Consider the following 18749-nt stretch of genomic DNA (forward strand, 5'->3'; position numbering starts at 1 on the left):
TTTCTTTGGTGGAGGGAGTTGGGTGGGAAGAGGGTATATGCTGGTCTCTCTTGGAGGGGTCTTCAGCCTGGACTCCCATCAGCTCTGAGAAACGAGGAATCAAGAGGTTACCAGTTGACATACCACAGCCATATTTAATATACGGGACAGAGTCTGCAAACATGTTTCAGCATATGCCCACCGCATCATAGCTTACTTCCTCAACTGGTTAAAATAGAGTCTTTCATTTCAGCGAACAAACATTGCGTGTTTCATGTATGGAATTTTGCATTATGTACTGTGGTGGAAGTTAAAAAGAATAAAGCACAATCCCAGCTCCTAGGGAGCTTATTATCCAGCTGTCTAAACCTTGGAGTTGAGAAAGTGTTTTAAAAGGGTGACGTTCTGGAGATATCCTTTAAGAAAATTATAGTTAATGTAAGTTTTTGCTATTGTGCTTGTGATTAAGCACTTCGCTGGATGCCGTGGGTGCACCACAAGTCCCACTAACAAGTCGCCCACCACCTCCCGCCCTCGTTCCTGAAGAGCTGGATTCCCGGTAGTTGGTGCACAGTTATGAATTGACTCCCCAAAGTGGGGAAAAGCTAATAAATATGATTTAGGATGAAAGGCGCTGTGTAAATGCCTGAGCTGTTATTACTGTTCCCGTGCACTTTATTTTTAAATTGCGCATCCTTTTAAGTAGATGACTCGTTCGCCCCAGTCTCCATTATATCGAAGCAAAGCATTCACAGAAATTTCTAAAACCTTTTCATTTCTCTCTGTAGGTTGTTGTTTCGTAACATTTTATACAAGAAAAGCTGCACTTGAGGCCCAGAATGCACTGCACAATATTAAAACTTTACCTGGGGTGAGTCGGTTTACTTTTGTACCAAAATCACTTTATTGCTTGAAAATGGTCCTTTCAACTGAAGGTTCTAGTGATGGGCTCTTAGTGCCAAAAATGACTTTGGGCTTTTGAGGTGGGTGTGCTGACCCCACCCCCCGTCCCCCCTGCAGCAGCCAGAGCAGCTGGCCAGCCCCTCAAGAAACGCTGGCATTACCGCTGACAGAAAGACCTCTCAGAGAGCATGTCCCCTGGTTAGAAAATCAGAGTGACCCCACTGGGTCCCAGTGGCTGCGAAGAGTACTGGGTGGGCTGCAGTTTCAAAAAGGGGCGGGGGGGACTCCACACACACACGCACAAGAGGAGCAAATGGAAAAGGAAAAGCTTTTACTCACCAGGAGCCTCTTTTCAAATTTAGTCCTTAGATTTTTCTTTTGAAAGGACAAAAATGTACCCTGCACAGCCATAATATTCAACCTCCTAATGGTTTCTAAACAGTCAATGGTGGTTAACAAAGTCAATGTTTTAATGCCCAATTTGCGGCTTCATGTCGATAGAGAACAGAAAATACAAAGCTTACAATTTTTTTCCATTTCCTTCCCAGTAATATTGGATGCTTGTTACCATTCACTAGAAATGAACTGATGTGGGCTATAGCTACTTCATCAGAATACATGATTTCTGGGGGGCTGTGACAGTTTTATCTAGTGTATGCTGGTATAAATTTCTCTGTGCTGTTGGGATATCTTCCCTGTTGACTCAAATATCAGGGATGAGTTAATTTAATAGCATAATGATTTGTGTAAGTGACAGTGAAGAACCTCTGGTAATCAGTGCTATGTTAATGATTTTATTGAAACCTGGTTTGATAATAGTAAAAGAAAGATAACATGATGTCCCTAATGTTTTCAGGGTATAATTCTAACTTTTTATCATTCATCTGTCGTGCTAACCTATGTACACAAGTCATTTGATACCCTGTCACCCCCAGAAAAGATAGCATTTGTTTAATTCACCTTAGCGCAATTGAAAATTGTATAATATTTTAGTGGCAAGACAGTCAGTAGAAGGTTTTCAAAACATTAGCTTCGTAATAACAAAAAAGTAATAAATTATGAACCTTGGTCTCAAATCACACCACTTTGGTTTTCCCCTTTTTGTGTGAGCAAATCAGAGAGACAGTGGTTCAGAAAAGGAAGTGTGATACCAGAATTCTCCCTCCCAGTTCAACTTAACTACTTCTCCCTGAAACTTCTAAGGTGGTTTTTAGTAAGGGAGATTTTACTGGGTCTAAGTGCTTTGCCTAATGATTTTTTAAGTATCATTTCAGCTTCATTCTCTGTATAAATGGAATTTTTCCAACGTAAATTCTAGGAGGTTGCAGCGTTAGGTTACATTATTGAACAAAGCAACTAAGTTAAATATTTACTGGCAATGGTAGAAAAATATTTTTTTTATTTTCCAGGCTCCTAATCCAACCCAAAACCCACTTGGTATTCCTTCTTTTAGAAAGAAATACTTTATAGTAATTAGTGTACAAAATCCCTTCTCGGTATGTTTAAAAAAATTACTTGATGATAAATTGTTATTTAGCATTTAGGGTGTATAGAGGCCACATCACATCCTATTTTAAATTAATGCAGAGCTTGGTTAATTTGAGTTCATCACCTCCACTAGGAGGGACATAGCTCTTAACATGCAATTTTCATACGTGAAGATGCTCCCTAGAAACCCAGAAGTAATCTGATGAAGGGGCCATGTTGAAAAACCTATAAATGACTGATGAGTTTGCTCCCATTTGGGACATCTTACTCTGACCCTTTTCTCAGCAAACAAATAGTATCTTCTGTATTTAAAAAAAAAAAAAAAAAAAATGTTGCCCATGTCTCTTTTTCGCCTTAAAAATTCTGCATGCAGAAGTCAGGGATGGTGATTTTGGAAACCCATTATTAAGGACAAGAAATCTGGGGTTGGAAAAGATGGTTTGTGGATTGTTTTCGGCTTTCTTTTTATCCAGTTCAATTTCCTATGCCCAATTACTTGAGGTGGGTTAAATGAAAATTTTGAGAAGTCAGGTCTGATTTGTAAGCTCCTAGCCTTCACAGTGCACACAATATTGCTACATCTGCCATTTCAAATTAGGTGCATGGGAACAGAGTTCCACATCTTGCATTTATGTATTGCTTTATCTGATCAGCGTCACCCTTAACAGCTCCAGGAAGAACCTGAAAGTGGTTTCCTATCAGCTGGGAGCTTTGGTGGGCAGGAAGAAAAGGGACCAGATAAAAGATTAATGCATATTCTTGGGGAAGAAAATATTACAGGGTGCCTTTCTGTTTGATTACAAGCCTTGGAATTAGTCGACATTTCCATAATTCTAAACCAATATACACCTGTTTTCCCACTGTGATGTGAAGGAACAACTTAATTTAACAGAATCCCTGCTGTGCTAAATCTCTCATTAACTACCAAGTGAGTTCGGTAATTTAAAGTTGTAACACTACTATTTTAACTGGTTGCCTTCATATTATGAAATTAATAAGAAATTAATGATGCACTTTGCCATATGCCTTCAATTTCTTTCTGAATAAAAATAAAAGGGATAAAGAAAAATGCATCACCAGCTGACACTTTAAAGCTTTTCTGCTTGTAATCATTTCTCCTGTGGATAAAATCCATTAAAAATGCCCTTGCTGCCTTTTTTTCTAAAGTGTCCACAACTTTCTGTTTAAAACAAGATCAAATAGTGCCTGGTGTTTGGTTGGAGGTTTTTTCCCTATTTAATTTTCTTCTGCAGTTGATGTGTTTTGTCATATGCAACTTTTCATCACGCAGCCAAACTTGGTGAATGTTGAGAGACTATCATTCTTGAGAGAAGCAAAGAACTTGGTTAGTATGGGAGAGGAAGAAAACCTGATGGGATGTTCATTTATGCAGTTGGATGTGTCTGCTCTCAGATTTTTATATAAAGGCACCCTTCCTCCCATGTCATGTATGGATTATAGAGACCCTTTCTGTGGTGAGGTATAGGACAAAGCATCTGGGCCTTACTTAGCAGTGCAAAGTCATTAAGGAGACATTTCTCAAGCCTGTTTCTTACCATGTGACTGAGAAAGACGCTGGGTCTTACATCCTCTGAAATGCTCAACATAAATCCTAGAAATACACTATTAGAAATTAAGGGAGAAAATTCAGGAGCTCAACACAGGGAGCAAGAAATGAACTTCGGAGGGTGGGGCGGTCCTTCCCCTGGTTTGATCATGCTCTGCTCTAGAAATAGTGGTTTGACACATATGCAACAGATCAAATCTTAGGCACAGTGCCTAATTTATTACTGACATTTCATTAGGTTAACAAATCACTCATGATTATCGGGTGCCTGCTGTGTGCCAGGCAACAAAGCTATACAGTCACACACACGCCCTTGAGATCCCTAGTGAGTCTGTGATCATGTCTGCACAGAAAGCAGAGCTTGATGAACCATTGGCCTTGGTACCAACTTGTTAGACTTTTTCCACAGCTGAGCCATTTGCGTTCTTGGACAAATCTTGATTGCCCGTCCTTTGACGACGTAGCCAATCAGGCTAAGAGATAGCTTCCTTTGTTTAGGGTTTCAGGCAGGCACAACCTCACTGGTAGAATTATTCAGTAGAAATATCATCGTCTGCCATTGTGTTTCCGAGAGAGAAAACCCTTGTGAAGGCAACTTGCAAGATTCATTTTGTTTTCACTGACCTAATTCAGCTTAATTAAAAAATAAAATAACGACCTCAGCAGAGGCACAGGAAAACTACCACGATCTCTTCAGTAATCAGATGTCAGGGCCAAATAGCCCTGTGCCAGTGACAGCACTAGGCCTTATGCCATTCTTTTTTTCAAGGTCTTCACACACATTGTCTCTAGCAATAAGGCTTTTTGATTGAAAATCTCCAGCAGTATCGTTAGAGCATTCACCGTATAAATTAATTTAATTAAGGATGTAGTAACAGAGAGGAATACAGGTTTGAAAAATCTCTTAAATTTTAGCAGCAAGGAGGAATCAGAATCCAAATGTCTTGTAAAATATTAACTGCAAATTTCTTCCAGCCATTTTCTCCAAGTCTGCCTTCCTCCTTTCTTTTTAGAGTCACTACCAGTTTTATTAAATGCAGTTTATATTAAGGAGTTACAGCCCTAAGAGCACATTTGTTTAGAGCACTCCATGTTAGCAGTGGCAGACGGGAACGACACATAGATTTGAGAGATAAAGACAAATGGGCCTGATCCAGCAGGAAGAAGCTGTAAATAAAATGGCCTCTTGGGCCACGTGTGTTCACCCACATGACGTGAATGACCCCCTTCCTGGCTGGCCCTGTGTGGGTCGGCAGTCCTCCCCGGCAGCCTTTAACACGACCCTCCACGAAATAGTTCCCCTGTGTCCTCTAAGAGAGGAATGCTAGGGCTTAATTTCTTTCGGCAGAACAGCAAAGGCTCTCGCTGGAACCAAATTCAGTTTGCCCATTGTAATGCTTTTTGAGGTACTCATTTACTCTGAACCACCTCTTCTGATTATTAGTATATATTTAACGCCTTTGTTCTCAGAGCCATGGTGATTATTTTATCATTTTCATCATCATTATTATTTCTGTCATAAAAACCTCTCAAACCCCATCTCTTCATGTCATGGAAATTTCCCCCGAACCATCCCATTTGAATCAAAAAGAAGTGTTTTTCCTCAGGCGCCTTTTATTTAAAACTGTTAGTTGATTTACAGTGTTTTGCCCATCTCTGCTGTACAACAGAGTGACTCAGTTATACCCATATAGACATTCTTTTTTTTATATTCTTTTCCATTATGGTTTATCACAGGATATTGAATATAGTTCCCTGTGCTGTACAGTAGGACCTTGTTGTTTATCCATCCTGTATATAATAGTTTACCTCTGCTAATCCCACACTCCCAGTCCTTCCCTCCCTTAACATTGTAAATCAGCTATACTTCAATTTTTTTTAATTAAATGAAAATTTTAAAAAAATAATCATAAAAACATTTTTAAAGATTGTTAGAAAAAAAAAAAAGTCAAAACATCGGTCTGAACAGATTTGAGTCCTCAAACTCACGTGCCGTGTAGGACATGCAGATATTCATACCTTCATTCGACAAATATTTATTGCATTTTTATGGTTTGCCAGGCACCATCCTACGTACTGGGGACTACAGTAGCTACCGTGATATTTATAACTAAATCTTCAAAAAACAAAGCCAGCCAGTGTGCTTATGTAAGTTTGATGTTTAATAAATAACTCTTGGTTATTTAATGCCTGAGTGAGTTAGTTTAATAAAATACTTCTAGAGGAGTCAAGTTTTATTCCAAAAATGATCATTTTGCCCAAACGCTCCAAAATGTAAGATGCATGTAGATTTGTGATTCCATGTGTATATAATGATAGTTTGTTTCACGTATAGAGATCTATATATTTACATATATCTCTGTATACGTACAGGATAGATAAACATTCACACACGTCCACATGTGGATATCAATTCAGTCAAATAAATACAGGAAGACATAGCAGAAAATCTCATTTTGTGTTTGGCCTGCCCACATACTCTTCATTGCAATGTAGTCACCTTTCTGACCTTTGACTTCATGAACTGTATAATTCTTCATGTTGGTTGGTTGGTTTTTGCTTCCATTCAGGATCATGGCTGATTCATAGCGCGTGTGTGAGGGCACTTGACAACTGTCATTTAATGATGATAATCCCTGCCTTTCCACCTTCTTAAGAGAAGAGTAGGCGCTGAATGAGATAATGTATGTAAAGCTTTCCGAGCCCCTGAAGAAATGGGCTTGTAAGACGTTGTTTCCACTTGACAGTTTCTGTAGGCATGAAGTCTTCCTGGGTAGCAACCCAACAGATAAAATGTATTTGCTGGGGAAGAAATCAGGACACCTTGATTTGGGTGTACATTCTTCAGATTTACCTTTGCAGAATTTGGCCAGGGCTGAAATATTTGGCCTTATAGGACTGCCCCGAAGCAGCTATTTCCCTGCTGTGCCTGTGTTCTTTTACCCTAACACTCAGTCCTGCAGAAATACAAGCTAAACAAACGTAAACCTGTGCTGTTACGATGACTTTTTAAAGGCCTGTGGTGGAGAGCGCCACCGTGCGGCCGTGGAGGAGCTCCTGGGAGGGGTGGGCGCAGAAGCCCCTACCCACCTGCGGAGCCGGGCCAGTGTGAAGAAGGGCTTAGGGTGTAGAACCGGCCCCAAGTGGGTCTCAGCCAGGTGTGGCAGGATTGCTGGTCAGCTCATTGGTTTAGACCCGAGAAAGTTGGAGGGAGGAAGAAATCCGTGGCCTGGTGCTTCCCAGTCTGCTGGCCAATCCCAGGGGATCTGGAAAAGTATATTTTAGTACTTCATAAAAGGCCGTTGGTATATATAAAATAGATCGCTAATAAGGACCTACTGTAGAGCACAGGAAACTCTAATCAGTACTCTGTAATGACCTATATGGGAAAAGAATTTTACGAAGAGTGGATATATGTATATGTATAACTGATTCACTTTGCTGTACCGCAGAAACTGACACAACATTGTAAATCAACTTTACTCCAATAAAAAATTTTTTTAAAAAAGGCAGTTGGAAACTGTCCATTTCACCCACCGTAAAGTTTTACAATGCCACCCGAATAGTGGGCACCTCTGCTTTGGACTGGCAGCCAGTTCAGTAACTTTGATTGGCACTTACTGATGTATGGCTTTGATGACCTAAAATGAAAAACCAGTTACTTTTAAAATATGGCCCTCTCAAGACAAGGAAGCCTAAGGGAGAAAACTCATGAGGGGGTCCTTAGTGGTGGCGAGTTGAAAATGGCTGAGGCGGGCAACCAGGGTTAAAGCAGGAGCAGCTGCACCCCTTTCTGGTAACAGAACTCAGTGGAAGGGCTTCCAGTTTTGTTCTGCAAGCAACATAGTCTCAAATACCAGCCTAATTAATAGGACGGTTCTGAGGGCTTATCAGAGCCAGCGTGCGTGTGACCTAGCACGGGCGCCTGGCCAGATGTGCGTTGTCACCTGTGTCATGGCTTAAGGAATGTTGGTCTCTCACAGTAACAAGTGAAGGCACGAGGGGATGGATGGCACAACGGCAGAATGAAGTCATAGAGTTGAGAGTTTATCATCCCTCTGTGATGTGTCAAGATTCAGTTGGGAATATTTGGTTCACTTACACAGATCTCATTTCCCACCAGGTTGATAAGATTTCATTCAAGAGAAGAATGCGGGGAAAATCCATGAATTTGGCTAAAGGTCTGGATGGAATCACAGAGGAAAGGATTATGACAGTCAGATGAAAGGGGGAATTTTTAAAAAATAAAGTTGGAAAAGAGTCCAAATTCTGTCTCTAGAGTATGCAGTCTCCGTGAGAATGCATCACCCAAAATATGACTAGCGTGCAGACAGAGCTTGACCCTTTCAGGTGGGAGCTGAGCCCAGCTCAGGAGACGGTCCAGTGGAAGTGGGCTGGCCAGTTCAGAGCCTCCAACTCTGGGCCACCAAGAAGTGTATGACGTGGGGAGGTGTGGAGAGAGTTCGGCCAGGAGCCCCACGGTCCTTCCCCAGCCACCGAGCAACAGAGAGTGGCTGAGCCGGAGCCAGGGAGGCCGGCACACGAGGGAGCCTTGGAGCTCCACTGCGGGGCCGGATCCGGTCTGGTTGGGCGCAAGGGAAGCAGAGCGGCCACTGGGAGGGAGGCGGGCAGGGACAGAAGCTTCATGCGTCCTCTGCTTGTTGTAGCCCTGGACCGTCACAGTACACGGGTGCTCAGGAAGCATCCTTAGGATTATGACATAAGCTGTTAAAGTTGTTCTGATGATAAAGCAGTATTTCAGGACCATATCATTCCTGCTCTCACTGCCCACAAGCCACCGAGACGAAAGGATAAACAGCAGCACCTGCGGGAGGCTGCAGCAAGGGGCACCGTGGCCACTGCTCTCTTTTGTCCTCTTTATTGTTCCCGACCGTCGATACCTCCCATCAGTACTCAAAACGCAGATGCGCGCTGCCACCCCTTCCTCCACCAGCACTTCAGAGCACTCAAGAGTCCGTCCTTTCTTCATTCCACGAAAGGAAGCGGTTGGACTGCGATGGTTCTTAGAGTCCTTTCCAATCTTGAGAAAGTGTTCTTGGCCTTCTATGCATTGACTACATTAGTGGCCTATTGAATTGAAGAAAACCTATCTAGATGGATAGGTAAGTAAATAGATAGGCAGGAGGTACATAGATGTCTCTGACTTGACTCGCTTCAGGTGTGGCTTAGTGACTGTAGAGGACTTGGTACAGACGCATCTGGACCATCCAAGGTGTGACGCTCCACTTTGAGATTCTCGGCACATCTGCTTCCCTCTGCCCTCTGGTTGAGAACCAGCAGGGGGCTTAGCAATCATGATTCTTCCGCCAGGGAACAGAGAAAGGAAAGGGAGGGCAGTGAATGCCATCAGGTCGGTCTGATTCCTTGCTTCCGGCCTTGGTTTGACAAGGGTGTTCAGCCTAACGAGGCTCCGGGATTACTGGTGGATTTCCTTTATCTGTTTGGTCACTGTCGCCAGTCCCCGTGGATAAGTGAGTTGCCTGTGTTTGTAGACGGCTTTCTGATGTTTATTTGTTTTCCCTCCTAAAAGCATTTTGGGTGATGTATCGATAGCATTCACCTTGTTATACGGAGGACGCGGAGGCTCCAGAAGATTAAATTAACTTCTCTGCCCTCCCCTGGCGCAGCGGTGACGGAACGAGAATTAGAGGTCACAGTCGGTCAGCCTCCCCAAAAGCTTGGCTTCCTGACAGGGGATTCTGGCCTGATGCTCCCCGCCTCGGAGGGAGCAGGGTGTGTGACTCAAGGGGCCAACACAGCATAACGGTGAAAATCAGTACACAGTGACGACTCTTTGTCGGCGGCCCAGGTATCAGGCCCCCGACGGAGGCTCTCGGGATGTATACTTTGCATTGTCTCCGCCGCTGCACGAGGCATGTGTCATCCAGCCCCTTTGCTGGTGAGGAAGCTGAAACTCAGAGAAAGGGAGTGACTTGCCCAGGGTTGTACAGCTGGTAACCGGGAGTTGACAGTCAGATTCAGACCAACATCTCTGGCACCTGTAGACTTTGCACCCCACTGGTCAGGGCAGAGGCTTACAGGTCCTAAGCCCCGTTGGGCCCCCCTGTTTCAGGGGACCTCCAGCAGGAAGTGTGTTCCCGTCCATGGCTTCACTGATAAGCTCCGGATGACCACCGTGGCTCCCCGTGCAACCGTTCTAGAAGCAGATCGAAGCCCCAGCGCTCCTGCTAGCCGTGCTGTGCGGCGATCTCACCTAAGGGCCGGAGTGCCTGGGCCCGGGCTTTCCCTCCCCAGCGGCCGGCCGGGCACCCCATCTGCAAGTCGGTCCTGTTGCCACGAGTTGGGGCTCCAAGGTCCCCTGAAACAGTGGGCAGGCGAGGCAGGGTTCGCTGGTAACCCGGGTACCAGGTGACTGGCACCAGGCCCTCTAAGAGGGAGCCGCAGATCAGAGGCAGTCGTTATGGTAAGAGGAACCGCTTTGCAAAATGATTATAAATGCAACACTTTTCTCCAGAGGAGTGTAGCTTTACCAACATCAGCTCATTAACATTCAGGTTATTAGGGTTCTCTTCTTTATCTGCATCCCCAGGCTCTTGGTCCCAATCCGTAATCTGCATTCTAATGTCCTGTCTCCATCCAGCTGGCCTCCCCGCCCTCCCCCATCTCCGGGCTCCACGTGCAAGGGGGGAGGGCAGGTGGGGGCCTGGGCTCATCTCCGAAGATTAAGCGTAAACCCTATTACGTGCCGCCCAAAGCATGAGGCAGCAGGCTGTGGCCGTGGGAAGCAACTCGGAGGGGTTCCAGCCCAGCCTCCCTCCCCCAACCCTGCGGCCCCGAGGAGACCTGGGGGCCTTTATAGAACAATCAGACTTACCCTCTTATTTTATGCGTGAGGAACCAGGGTCTGGGGGTGGGGGGGGTGAAGTCTGCAAAACCATCCAGGCATCTGAATCCTCTGCTTCTGAAAATGAGGGATCAGACTCCCCCCCACACACACAAGGGCACTTAAATATGCCGCAAACACCACGGATGGGGTTGTACGTCCTCCCTGAGCAGCCTCACCGAACAGTCACTGCTGTCCTCTTGGCCACGGCAAGTTGAGGGCAGGGAGACTAGGTCAGCAGATGCTTTGCCATGGGTCCCGGGGGCTCAGATGTCCTTCTCCCTCTGTCCCCATCCAGTCATCTGCTCTGTGCTCCCCCTTTGTCAAGAGGCAAGTTAAGATCAAAGGCTGAAGGATCGTTGAAGATATTAGGGCAGTTTATGTGGTTAATTCTGTCCAGTCCATCACGCTGTGATTTCTGTGTTGGTAAGAATGTGGCTAAGTGGATGATTGTACAGGCTTAGACTTTTGTCACCTCTGCCGCTGTCTTGGTCATGGGAGCGTGTGACCCTGGACGTGTGGGGTTCTGAGACCAGGAGTTCTGTGCTCTCTAGGCCACCGATATTTCTACGTTACTGTCCTCCATCAGGGACAGGAAGGACCATGTAAGAGCAAAGAACAGGTTCCCTGGAAACTCACCTCCATCCCTGGAAGGTCCATGGGGTATGTTTCAGGCTGTCCAATTCCACGTGTTACGCACTTGCCCATACATAGACTGTATCGTCATTTCTTCAGAAGAGCATATATTGTTATTTAAATACATGCCAGGAAACTGTGCCAGATGTTTCGCATTAAGCGGTGTATGGGGTCCAGGGTACATTTGATGAACGGTCAACAAGTTGTGTGGATTAGGAAAGAGAAAATTCATTGGTGTCCTTGCCTATATCCTGCATCTTAGGTGTAAAGTCAGACCGGTAGTTGTTAGAACCCCAGGAGGAGTAGGTCTCTAGCAGATTTGGGTTGAGTAAACCCTTTGTCTGTATGCCTGATATTTTCCATTGGCTTTCAGAATTTAGATAATTTTAACCAAATAATCAATGTTCAGTTAATAGAAATCATAGTAATAGTGAACATTTATTGACCACTCCATCTGTCTTGGGCACAGTGCCAAGGGCTTTTATATATGGCTGAGCTCATGTTAATGATAAAATACTAGGTAAATAATTAGACAGTGAGTTATAATTTGTTTTCTCACTCTGGTTGCCTTTTCAACTCGAAGTCCGTCACTCTCAACCCAAGAAACTTTAAGTAGCTATGGCTATTGGAGAAAATCTCTCTGACAAATCAGTGAGTATCTCTTATGGCTAATAATTTCCCTCTTCCAACTGAACTAGATGCAGGTTAGATGGGAAAGACAGCTGGCAGCTAATTTCAGGTGAGCTTCTCCTTGTCATCTTCATCCATTGCTAATACCTGGTTTATGATTTACTAATACTTATAAGCTATCATTTAAAGAGGAAGAGGAGTGTTAGCCCAGATTTCGGTGAGTTGTAGCTTACATTTCTTCTGCTCATGGAGGCATTAACTATAATCACAACCCCTAAAAAAATCTCACAGATACTATTGAGTCATTTATCAGAGAATCTCCATCACCAAGTTACTTAAATCACTCCTGAGTCAGAGTTGCCACATAAAACCCCTGGAGGTCATTGACAAAAACTATCATTAGTAAGGAAAATAAAAGAGTCACAAACCTAGGAAATCCATGGCGAGTTTCAGTAGATTTCTGTTTATTTGAATGTTGTTCTCTGGGTCAGCAGAGGAACACAGGGCATGTGGAGGAAAATAGACCAGAACTGATCATAAGTGTTTTTAGAAACAACACCGTCCAACCCCCTCACTTTATGGTCGAGGAAACTGAAGCCCAGAGAGGTTAGGTGACGTGTGGAAGGTCACACAGCCACTTGGTGGTGGACGTGGGACAACTTATGTCTCCCAGCTCTGCCCCTGTTGTTCTTTTCAGCACCTCATGTCCCCAGAACTTCTGTCCAAGACGATGCCAAAAACATCATTTTAAAGAGTCAGAAATTCAGAGCCCAGATTACCAGTCTGTCCATGGATTACACTCTGTGATAGGAGGTGACTGAACGTGGCGATTCCTTTTCTCCTTTCCATTCTCTGAGAAAGACCCAGAGAGATAATGATAATATTCTTCTTGGCCATTTACCTAAAATGATAGATGAATGAGATGAATTTATAAAGAATGGAAGAAGAAAGGGAAAGTCCTTAACCTTTAAGTCCATTTGCATCTACAGATGCGGCAGTGATTTGTAACCCTGGCTGCACAGCAAACTCACCCGGGGAGCTTTTGAAACTACACATGCCCAGGCCACACCTCAGGCAAATTAAGTAAGAATCTCTCGAAGCTGGGAGCCCAGCATCAGTATTTTTCAAGTTCTCCCAGCGACGGGCAGATCTGAGAACCGAAGCTGGGAGAATGAATCATCTTCAACCCCCAGGGACGGGTGGTGGCGATTAACTGCTTCCTCCTTCCCCTGCCCGTCCGGATACCTGGGAGCACCTTACCTGCTGCTTATCCTCCCACAAGTACAGCGTAGCCTTGCTACTCAAAGTGTGGTCCGTCAACCAGTGGCATGGCCATCATCTGGGAACGTGTTAGAAATGCTCTCCAGCCCCGCCCCAGAACCACGTCTAAACTAGATCCCCGGATGATGCATATGCGTAGCATGTAAAGTTTGATGCTTAACTCACTGGTAGAAGTAAGCCTCACCCGTGCTGCTCTCCTGGGAATCTGTCGCAGTTCCCTTTAAGATGCTCTGGATGTGTGTGCATACACACCTCTCGTCTGCGCTGAATTGATCTGTTCGCTCATCTGAGTCCTGGGTGCACCAGGACGACCTGACTGTCCAGGACGGGTGAAGAAGGAGATAGAGAGGTCACTGGCCAGAGGAGGGGATCCTTTCTTCTCCAGCATCCATGTTTCCGGGCACCTGTGTTTTTCTATCCCATCAACACTCGAAGACCTGCCGGAAAATCTCCCATGAATGAGACTTACACAGAATTCATGCATCCCAGACTGGAAGGGAACGAGAGGAGTGGGTGCTATCTTAAGCCTAGTTCTATTCTGAAGCAAGAAGAGCGATTTCTGCCACAAAGAGTTAATCTGTAATACTCGGCAGCCCGGCCCCACCTCGCAGGAACCATAGTCTCGTAGAATCCCTGCTGCTTCATCATTTGTGGACTTGAAATGCCTTCCCAGGAAAGCAGAGTGCTTGCTCTGCTGTTTCTCTTGATAAGCCTGAGAGACAAAGAAAGTGTAACCACCACCCGAACGCTAGGGTAGAGTAGACTGTCTCCTAATAAGAGGTGCTTTATGTACCTTGGTGTACCTGTACGTTTCTGCAGTTTAGGAGGCTTAAAAGGAAGGTCATCTGCCCTACAGAGTCATTGTGAGATTTCCTCTTGAGTGAGTTCTTGTTTTCCATCCATACTTCTTATAAATCTGGAGACGTCTTTCACATTTGGGCTTATTCTTAATCCTCAAATATCCTAGGTAGCAGTCTGTACACACAGGGTCACTTGTTGCTACATAAAATGAAAACCACGGCCAGCCTTTCCCGAAGTCACAGCTGTCTCTTGTCAGACCAGCATCAAAGCATGAACTGTGGCTGGTTGGCCTTCTGAGAAGCAGCCGAGAGTGGAGAGAGGAGCCAGGCAGGAAGGGAAGCAGGTGGGACAGGACGGGAGGTGCCCAGAGGAAGAAGAGTTTCGTGCAACACCTGCTGACGGTGTATTAGACCCGAACAGAAAAGGTGACCCAGAAGGAGAACATGCGACGCAAGAGGAAAACCACCAGGCTTCCTCTGGACCTGCTACACACACCTTGTGCTGTTTGTGTTTAGCACAGGCAACTGACTAGCTCTTGAATAAGAACTCCCATCAGCTGCGTTTGTATACAGTTGATACATGCTCTTTCATGCTCACCTTCCTCTACCCATCTTTATATTTCAGTCTGATTAGAGCTGGATTAATAGATTGGAGCTAAAAAAAAAAAACCAAAAAAAAACCCAACTTCTGCTTCTTCATTAGGCAGTTTGGAGGTTCCTAACCCTTACTGTTTTCTCACCGGTGCTCACTGCGCCCTGAGTCCCATGAGTTGAGCCCCCTCGCCCTTGGTCTTGGAAAGAAGCCAGTAACCCAGTTGACTAACCATGAACTTCTCTTACCCTTTGGGAAGGAGAGGAAAACAATGCTAAGAAGGTTTCAGTCCTGGAGACAATCTGGTCACACCTCCTGAGAGGTGCCCCGATGAGGTAGGTCAAGGAGAAGTTCTCTGTATTGATTTTAAGGACACACCCTTGTATTCTTCATCATTTACATCACAGGTGAAAGCCACTCACAGTCACGGACGGGAAAAGGAAAACAAAGAACACTCTGCATACAAGTCAGGGCTCCAGGAGGATGCAGGTCTTGCAAAGGCGACTGTGCCAGGCGCCCAGCTCCCAGAATAGCATCCCAAGGTCTCGCATGAACGGTGACCTTCAGTCTCTTTGGCAGCATTTGGTGGGACAGATGTTATAGTTTGGATTCTGGGGGCGTATTCGTCGGCATTTTATCTTGACTCTCTCCTCTAAGCATGATAGGCTCTTTGAGTTTTATGGAAATGCAGATATTCAGTATTTGCAGTTAGGTAACTTTTAAAAGCTTTATTGGGAACGAGGAATGTTAGCTGCGACTTTAACAAAATTCTAAATAATGAAAGAAAAAAATACACCAGCTGGCTAGGCCCAATAATGATTTATGAAAGGAGAAGCTATTTTACAAGATGAAAGAGTTCTGGAGACGGATGATGGCACAACATTATGAATGTATTTAATATTACTTAACTGTAGACTTAAAAATAGTCAATATGGCAAATTTACGTTCTGTGTATTTTACCACAATAAAAAAATTGGGGGAAAGGAGAGGCTGCATCTGGCCTAAAGCTTGGAACATTGAAGAAGCTGGATCAGAGCAGAGCTGAGTGTAGACGAGAATGGAAAGGCATCTCAAGCCGCGTGCCTTCCCAGTTCCTCATCACACAATGAAGAGAAATTATTAACAACACACTTATGAAAACATACGTTCTTCTTAACGATGGCAAGCAAAGGACTACGCCTTAGACATCACTGCACCCTAGGGTCGTTTTCTTCCAGTGTCACACGTTCTCATGGCTTTCCTCTACCTCCTGTAGGCTGCTGGATCCCAAATCTTGACCTTGACATAAGGCTTTTCTGCCTAGCCCCAAACCTGGACACTCGACATCTGTAATTGGAAAGTTCCATCCAAATGACCCACGGGAAATTCCAAAACTGAAATCCCCTCCCCTCCACAAGCCAGGCCCTCCTCGTGTGTCACCTACGTGGATGGGCGGTCCAACCAAGACAAGTAGCTGAAATCATTCTCAAGTTCTCTTCTTCTTGTCCCTCCCCTTTCCTGGACCCCATTTCTAATTAGTGAGGAAATCTGTGTTCTACCTGAGAAGCAGCTCTGGAATTTTGCCCTCTTCATCAACTGGGCCTTATCTGTTGTCATCACAGCTAATAAAAGCACAGAAGAGCTTAGGGGAATTTTTGAAGTTACCCCTCTAAGAACTACACTCATTAGTCTTCCAAGTGCTTTCCTGAAGGCAAGCGGATGGGTGGAATTACCTTCAGGACGCTGGGGGCTACACGTTTCCCTCAGCCGCTCTGGGAGTGTGTGTACATCGTTGTGTTGTGTCTTCTGGCAGAAAAAAAATGGACACACATAACTGCTGAGTCTTGAGGGTGAGATGGGAACTCCGAACCGTGTCCCTTCCTCTGTCTTTGGCTTCTGCTTACACACTGTGTTCCCACTGTAAGAACACAGTCTCAGGCTTCCCGGAAGGTAGAAGTAAATACTCCTGCCTTGTGATCCACTGTGGTCTGTGCTGAAATTCACCCTCCCACCTGCTGTATTCTGTTCCCCTGACGGCTTGCATATCAGTCTCTCCTACACAGAGCTCCAGATTCCTGGAGAAGGAATGTTCTCAGAGGCCGCTGTGATGCCTTGTGCCATGGGCGCCAGCTCCACAAATGTTTGTTGGAGAAATGAATTCCCAAGGAGGTAGCTTTTATTCATAGACACTCACAATATCAAACAATCTCAAGAGTTCTTTACAGACCAGTGGGGTACAAGTAGGAGGGGTGTATGTAGTCTCAGCTCTTTGGTTGTCCGTCGCAATCCTTTGGGTCACGTAGACAGACCCCTGCCCTACAAACTAGAAGCACAGGGTGAGACATGGACTCAACCAGGCAATGAGTTTTCTGATATGATCCTTGCTTCGAATATGAGTTTCCTAGGGCTTAAAGAGACCAAGTGGTTTGACTGTAGGTACTTAGCATTAGCAAAGCCAAGGTTCAAACCCAGACCTTATGATTCCGAGGTGTTCTTTCCACTACAAAACAAACATAAAGCAGCCTGGGTTTCCCAGACCCTCATTCAGTACAGCACATCCGGAGAAGTAAGAAACCATCAAAGTAGATTTGCCATTTCAGATCGAGTGTCAGTGAAGTGTTCTTACTTTATTTCCTTAGGATAAATTTCTCCCATATTCTTGTCTCATGGATCCCCTTTCTAAGTTTACCTTTGCCATTTAAACTTTGGTCACATGCCATATATTGAAAGGCCCAAGCCTTGAATTTGATCTCTAGAAGACTGAGCTTCAGGATAAGGTATTTATAGAACAGTCGAACTGTCATAATTTCCCTAAGCTCTGCCAACAAGTAATTTCCAAAGTTGGTAAATGATCTCGCACATTAGAATAGAAGGTGGAAATCAAAACGAGACAGTGATATTAAGCTCAAACTCATAAAGAATTAGCAGCGCTGGAGGATAGATCTTCATTTGGCAAAATATCAACCAAAGTTTAGTACCACGGCAGAAGATGAGATGAATAAATATAGCTGCTAAAAACAATATCATATGTCTTGCTCAGATGTTTAATGGATTTGCATTTTAAACATGGGTAATATGAAATAGCCCTTAAGGCATTTTTTTCAAACTTGCCATCTATTTTCAGTAGGGAATTTTATTTTAGCCAGTTCTCATTTGTTTAAAAAAAGAGAGAGATTTAATCATTTTTGCTTAAACATCATTAAGAAAGGAAAATTACACTAGTTATCTCCTTTCCTTCACTTAGTCAGTACAAATCCCAAAGGCCATGGAGGTAGTTAAATAAATAAATGGGAAGAGGCTGCTGAGTGAGGTATGGTATTTATTTGTCTGTTGTAAATGAAGTTGTCATTCCTAAGCCAACCAAATCATGCATTTTTTATGAGAGGTTGCAACTTGCAGGAGATGGAAATGTTAGACACTAATTAATAAACGTGGCTGGTAAAGCAACTCAGACAACTCAGGACTCGGAAACTAAGCTGCAGCAGCAGCATTAGAATACAGAGTTCAATGGTGCTTTTCTGTTGATTGGATGAAATGCCTCTACCCTGTCAGAATGTTCAAGATAGAATACGGTTGGCTTAAATATTCCGAGTTAATTTTGAACCAGAGATTTTAAAAGATTTGCTTGTTAGAGGGGCATTGTGGTGGTGGCTTTGGTTTGCCTTAGAGTTGAAAGGAAACTGGAGATTACTGGATAAAGCATCGCTGATCTTAACAAGCTACTAAGAGTAGATAAGTGTCTTGGGTTGCACACGAACTGTCCATCAACTCCACGGTTGGTTTAGAGGGTAGTGTTGTTTTACATCATCAAGTCGATGTTTAATTGAACTCATACAGTTTGTAAATATTGCAGATGAATTACTGGAAAGCTCTCCAAGCCTGACAAAGGAGATAGCCCACATAAACTGAATGTGTAGGGCTTCTTATGAGTCATCTGAAATGAAGATAATACAGTTCCTTGCTATGCATTATAGGAGGTTGCACTGTATGAAATTGTCACCATTCAACCATTGTCAATCTACAAAAATG

General features: G+C 44.3%; 1 protein-coding gene across 12 annotated transcripts in view; it reads left to right on the forward strand.

Moving 5' to 3' along the window:
* Positions 1 to 18749, forward strand: part of CELF2 (CUGBP Elav-like family member 2) — a 525599-nt gene that overhangs the window by 406523 nt on the left and 100327 nt on the right. For all 12 annotated transcript variants that reach the window (XM_082385485.1, XM_082385484.1, XM_082385487.1 and 9 more), the window contains one exon: positions 768 to 850. In XM_082385485.1, the coding sequence (XP_082241611.1) occupies positions 768 to 850 (83 nt within the window). The remainder of the gene's footprint in view (positions 1 to 767; positions 851 to 18749) is intronic.

Source organism: Balaenoptera borealis (genome assembly GCF_965194805.1).
Source record: "Balaenoptera borealis genome assembly, chromosome: 3".
NCBI classification, from domain to species: Eukaryota; Metazoa; Chordata; class Mammalia; order Artiodactyla; family Balaenopteridae; genus Balaenoptera; species Balaenoptera borealis.